At 40.1% G+C, this 5,874-nt stretch overlaps 1 protein-coding gene across 1 annotated transcript; it reads left to right on the forward strand.

Moving 5' to 3' along the window:
• The first annotated feature begins 2,453 nt into the window (after positions 1-2,453).
• On the forward strand, positions 2,454-5,460 carry LOC146701104 (zinc finger BED domain-containing protein 4-like). Its single transcript, XM_085469290.1, has 4 exons — positions 2,454-2,657; positions 3,620-4,680; positions 4,826-5,142; positions 5,351-5,460. Exons 1-4 carry the CDS (start codon positions 2,454-2,456, stop codon positions 5,458-5,460), a joined length of 1,692 nt encoding a protein of 563 aa, XP_085325416.1.
• The last annotated feature ends 414 nt before the right edge of the window (positions 5,461-5,874 follow it).

Consider the following 5,874-nt stretch of genomic DNA (forward strand, 5'->3'; position numbering starts at 1 on the left):
TGAGCTAGTAGCATCCACCAAAGATCATCTCCACAAGACTGGATAAAAACTTCCCAATTTGTACATTTAAAACATTCCTGCAAAGTAAGCACAGATTCTTCTGACCACATAACAACAGTTCAGCGGAGGAAGTGGGAGGGATTTAAGTATTAAGTATTCTTCACCGATCCATAACAAAGGTCCAAGATTTTAGCCTTAAAGCGCCTGTACCCCCTACGATAACTGAGAAAGTTCAGGGTCTTGCCAGTCATCAGGATTTTCTATACAGGCGCTGTGGAGAGCATCCTCACACAGGACATCTCATCCTGGTTTGGGAACAGCTGTGTTAAGGACCAAAAAGCTCTTCAGAGAGTGATCCGTACAGCAGAGCGCTGCTGCAGGACTGCTTCACCCCCTTCAGGACATCTACACCAGGAGTTTCTGGACCAGAACAGCTCAGACACTGAAGGACCCGTCCCATCCTGGCAACAAACTGCTCCAACTTCTGCAGTCAGGCAGAAGGTTCTGCACCAACCGGGGAAGGACAGAGAGCCTCAAGAGGAGCTTCTATCCCCAGGCCCTAAACCATAACACACACACACACATGTGACTGAGACAGGACTCTCTTCTAGACACTTTAACACACTTTAACAACAATGTACATTTCAGATTTTTAATTTAAAATTTTCACAATTCACCCACTTGCTGCACATAGTGATCCCGATGTATATATTCACTTAATGTATAAAATGTTCTTCTCGCCCCTTTTGCACAGTCGAGGAGTGTGTCAGGATACATTTCACTGCGCGTTGTACTTGTACATGTACATGTGACTGTTGAATCTTGAAAACAGAAAGAATCCAAGCGTATATACCAAACAAGTGAGAAAAACAACTAAGAGAGAGCTGTGTGAACAGACAAAATCACACAATTCAATACATGATACACTTTAGGTAAAGTAATAGTAAAAGTTTCTCTAATGATTAAAATTTTATTTGTGAAGAAGTTCACGAAGTCATTACTAGTTAACGTTAAAGGGATGGTTGGCTCAACTGAGCTCTGACTGTTTGTCAGCCTGGCTACAGTGCTGAAGAGAAACCTGGGGTTGTTCTTATTTTCTTCAATCAGTGATGAATAGTAAGATGTTCTGGCTTTGTGGAGGGCTTTCTTATAAAGCAACAACTATATTTCTAGGCTACAGTTTTCTCTAAATTAGTGAGACACTATTTAGTTTCCATCTAATGAGCTTATAGAAGGACGTAGTGTGTCTGAGTTCTGTTCCCCACTGCTTTACAGTCCAGAAAAGACAAAACAGGGTTTTCATGAAAACTGTTAAATGTTCAGTTTCTATGCCAGATGTCAAAAAAAGTCTCATTACTGTGGTGGGTGAGCTCTTTTACATTTTGAAAGAAGCCAATTGAGTCTAATAACAGATTAAATGTCTTTCTGCTTCCTGTTCCCAACACTGGATAGTCATGTTTTGGGTTGTGTAATAAAATTGACCAAATTCAGAGGTGTGATGGATGCCATCTTTCCTAACAAAAACTGCGTTTTCCCCAGAAATTTCCTAATTATCTAGAAATAATTTTTTGGACACCACTCAGACAGCCAGCAGTTTAAGGAGAACATGTGGCTAAACATGTCACTCCTGGTCTGATTGGGGAGGAGACCAGAGAAAACATTGTTTTGGCAAGGTTGCACACCGATTCAGTATTGATTTTAGTGACTTCCGACTGACGTAACCGGGTGTCATTACTGCCAATGTGAATTATGATTTTACTGAATTTACGTTTACCCTTAGCCAGCAGTTTTACATTTCCCTCAGTGTCGCCTGCTCTGGTCCCTGGAAGACAGTTGACTATGGTTGCTGGTGTCTCTAGTGTCTTGATGCATGCTCAGTCATCAACATTTTGGGACTTGTGTCGGAACAGATGTGCCGATTACCAGAGTTTGTTCCTCAGCCGGTGTGTTGCTGAGTGGGGATTACACGACCGTTCACTGACTGTACCACTGCAGCACAGTAATCTAAAACATTTGATCTTAGTGCCAAATGATTGAATGATGAACTGTTTAAAGTTGGATAACATATTTCATAAAACCAGGGGTGGAAGTAACGAATTACAAATACTCACGTTACTGTAATTAAGTACATTTTTTGGGTACTTGTACTTTTACGAGTAATTTTTCAAGTGTGTAATTTTACTCATACTTGAGTACAACTTACACCATGTAATCTACTTCGCTACTTATAAAATCAAAAGTCACTACTGAGTACGCCCACAATTTGAATTAATATTCAAACCTTTCGTCTGCATTTTTGCAGCCAATAAGGCCGTGCAATCGCAACCGCGCCAATTTAAGACGTAAGCAAAGAATAAACTCCGCTGCAGCAGCAGGCACAGGTGTCTGGAGGTGCTAAATGGTGGAGTATAAACTACTTTATAGACGAAAGATTTGGAGACAAAGAAGCCAAAATGGAGACAGAGGACAACACTGTCAACCATGAAAACGACGTAGAAAAGACGGAGGACGCGTGCCCGTGGCCATACCTGGAGGAATTTTTCGTGTACAGAGGAAGAAAAGGAGACAGCGTCCAGATGCAGTGCAAACTTTGTTTGACCTCTTCAGTCATTTCAGCTTACAAGACTTCAGCATCTAATCTAAAAAAACACATTGAGGTAAGAGGTTTTACAACTATACGTGTATGATATTGCTTTCTTATTTTTCATGTGTGTTAAGGTTACTAGTTTGGCTAAGATATTGTCACCGCCATTGGTTAGCCTGATATTAAAATAAGACGGAGCTAGCTAATATGCGTGTGTGCATGCATAACTGAGCTACAATTCGTAGGAATGTTTTAGCTTATTATTTGGATAACCACCGTCATTACAATAAATTAAACTTGTAGTCATTTAAAACTCACAGGCCTACAATCAGCTGGCCTATTTAAAAAAACAAACAAACAAAAAAACAAACAAACTTGAACACAGTGCTGAGCTGCATCTCAAATTAATCTTCCAGCTCTCAGCTGACATGTACCAGAGCCCGATTGATGGATCAGTTGATCAGTATCATTGGCCTGATATAGGTCTATCATAGTGACATGGCTCTTAATCAGTAGGGTTATATGTTTCCCAATATGATATCTTTTTTTAAAGAACATAATGTGGATTGTTTTTATTTGTTAGCTGTATGGGCAGCATTTTTGTGTATGTGATCCCTTTTCTTAAATTAGATTTGCTAGATACACATATTTTGCTCTCTTAGTATTTTTAGGACCTGACTAATACTGAAAACTTTAGGGTGATACTGATAAAAAGGAGTTAAAAATTTAGATACTGATACATTGGTCGATACTCTTTTTACAGATAGTATACATATTACAGAACTTAGAATGTATACAGAAATTCATGTTTTTTGCAATGATCGTTCAAAATTGGTTTACACTTGTGAATAAATACAGCAATATATCTGCAAAATTTGACCAATTCACCACTCTTTTATACTATGCTCAACAATCAAAGATTAGCTCAAGTCTAGTTGAATGATGTTTTAAAAATGTGTTTTCTTTTAGTGTTAATCACAGTGAGGTTATGAAGTAATTTATGAACCTGACGTATGATAATATTTATCTCTACAGAGGAAACATCCATCGAAGACTGAGCAGTACAATATCACTGTGGCATCAACATCTCGACAGCAAAAGACCACAGCCACACCAAACAAGCTCTCAGCAAATACACAAGCCAAGTTACCAGACCTGATGTTGAGAGCTGCAAACAAACATGTTCCACAAGCAACTGTTGACAAGCTTGTCATCAATTTCATATGTGAGGGTCTACAGCCATTTGCAGTGGTAGAACAGCCATTTTTCAAAGAATTGGTTACCACATTACAACCTCAAGCCAAAGTCATCTCCAGACCCACTGTCTGTGCCAGAATCTGTGAAGCTGCTGATCACATGAAGATGACTTTGGTTGCAGCATTGGATAAAGTCAAATTTGTTGCTACCACTACTGATTGTTGGTCAGCTCATCAGAAAAGTTACCTTGGAGTCACATGCCATTGGATAGAGGAAGCGTCCCTGGAAAGAAGATCTGCAGCACTAGCATGCAAAAGATTGAGAGGGTCTCACACATTTGACATGCTTGCTGGTGCGCTTGATGATATCCATTGCCAATACAAGATTAGAGGCAAAGTTGTAAGAACCACAACTGATAGTGGATCCAACTTTGTCAAGGCCTTCCACATGTTTGGGGCACAAAATGATGCAGATGAAGCTGAAGATGAAGCAGACCCAGAAACTATTGACCTGACTGACCATAGGGACTACCATGAGGCAAGTGCAATTCTTGATGAAGACTCTGGTTTGGAGTATCAACTTCCGCCTCATCAGCGATGTGCATGTCACCTGCTAAACCTTGTGGCAACATCTGATGCTGCCCTAGCAGAGAGCATGAATGAAACCTACAAGAGGCTCTCCCGTGCAACCTTTGCAAAATGCCAGGCCATTTGGAACAAAACTGGCCGATCTCATTTGGCTAATGAAGTGGTAGAGGACAAGTGTGAGCTACAGATCATTCGTCCCAATGCAACACGATGGAATTCAACCTACCTTGCCATTGAAAGGATAATACGCATCATTGATGAGAAGGGGGAAGATGCCATCAGGAGCATTTGTGAGGAGTTCAAGGTGAAAATGTGAGTAAAATTGGACACCTACCAATATGGTTTCAAATTTTGTGAATTTTCCTTAATGGATGGTTAAAAACGTGAGCAGACTCTTAATATTAAATCAGAAGATCCCTATTATAGTCATGGAGGGTTTTGTTGTTGTGTCTTACAGGTTGAGTCCTGCAGAAGTTGCATTCCTAAGGGAGTACTGTACCACCATGAAGCCACTGGTGAAAGCTTCAAACATCCTTCAGTCTGAGTCCACTTCCTTTATGGGATGGCTCCTGCCAGTAATCCAACAACTACTGTCCAAACTTAGCAGGCTGGAGACATCAAGCAAGACATGCGTGCCACTCATCAGAGCCCTGCAAAATGGCCTTCAAAAGCGTTTTGGAGCGATGATGGAGGATCCAGAGTTGGCTGCAGCTGCAGTCCTCTTACCCAAGTTCAAGACTTCCTGGACTGACAGAGCAGATGTAATAGAGGCTGGTAAGGATTCATGTGATCCCATTTTTGTGTATTTTTACATTTGAACACATGCTTAAGTGAGTATTTCACCTAATACATTGTAAGTTATTGATGGTCTGTCCTGAATACTAAACAATCCTTTTTGAGAATTTGCCGATTTTAAATTTGTGTTCAGGAATAATCACTGAAATTTAAATAACAAAATTGTGTTATCTACTTGCAATTACAGCCTTGACATACATCAAACAACATCTTGAAATGACAGAGCATGAGAGTGAGGATCAGCAAAGAGAGTCATCTGATGAAGATGAATTCTTCTCCAGACCAAAGTGCAGTTGAGCTTGATGGTTATCTTGCTTGTGCCACAGACACCATGGAGCTGCTGCACTCCTCAGCCATCAAAAACCTCTCTCTTAAACTAAACACAGCTCTGCCTGCTTCTGCTGCGTGTGAACGACTTTTTAGCTGTGCTGGTCTACTCTTCACTGCCAAACGAAGTTGGATTGCCTCTGTTAATTTAGAAAACCAGCTTGTGCTGAAACTGAACAAAAGGTTCAGAAAGTAAAGTGTGAAAGAAATGCTAAGACTTTAAGACACTTACCTGCCTGTTGTTCAGTGTATGGGGAAAAGTTTAAATGGTTCTACGCATGTTCAGAAACATTTTTGTCATTGTTTTAACAAACAAAATTCCTCCTTTTATATCTACATTTATTTACAAAACAAGTTACCTTTCTATACCTTGTTCATCTGAAA

Source organism: Copadichromis virginalis, linkage group LG9 (assembly GCF_057382275.1).
Source record: "Copadichromis virginalis isolate Kocher_CV1m ecotype Utaka linkage group LG9, C_Virginalis_male_GT1.1, whole genome shotgun sequence".
NCBI classification, from domain to species: Eukaryota; Metazoa; Chordata; class Actinopteri; order Cichliformes; family Cichlidae; genus Copadichromis; species Copadichromis virginalis.

Bases quoted from the DNA above. Each gene is read 5' to 3' on its own strand.
- LOC146701104 (XM_085469290.1), top strand. From the start codon at position 2,454: ATGGAGACAGAGGACAACACTGTCAACCATGAAAACGACGTAGAAAAG. The intron at 4,681-4,825 runs GTGAGTAAAATT...TGTGTCTTACAG, and splicing joins GAGGAGTTCAAGGTGAAAAT to GTTGAGTCCTGCAGAAGTTG. The intron at 5,143-5,350 runs GTAAGGATTCAT...TTGCAATTACAG, and splicing joins AGCAGATGTAATAGAGGCTG to CCTTGACATACATCAAACAA.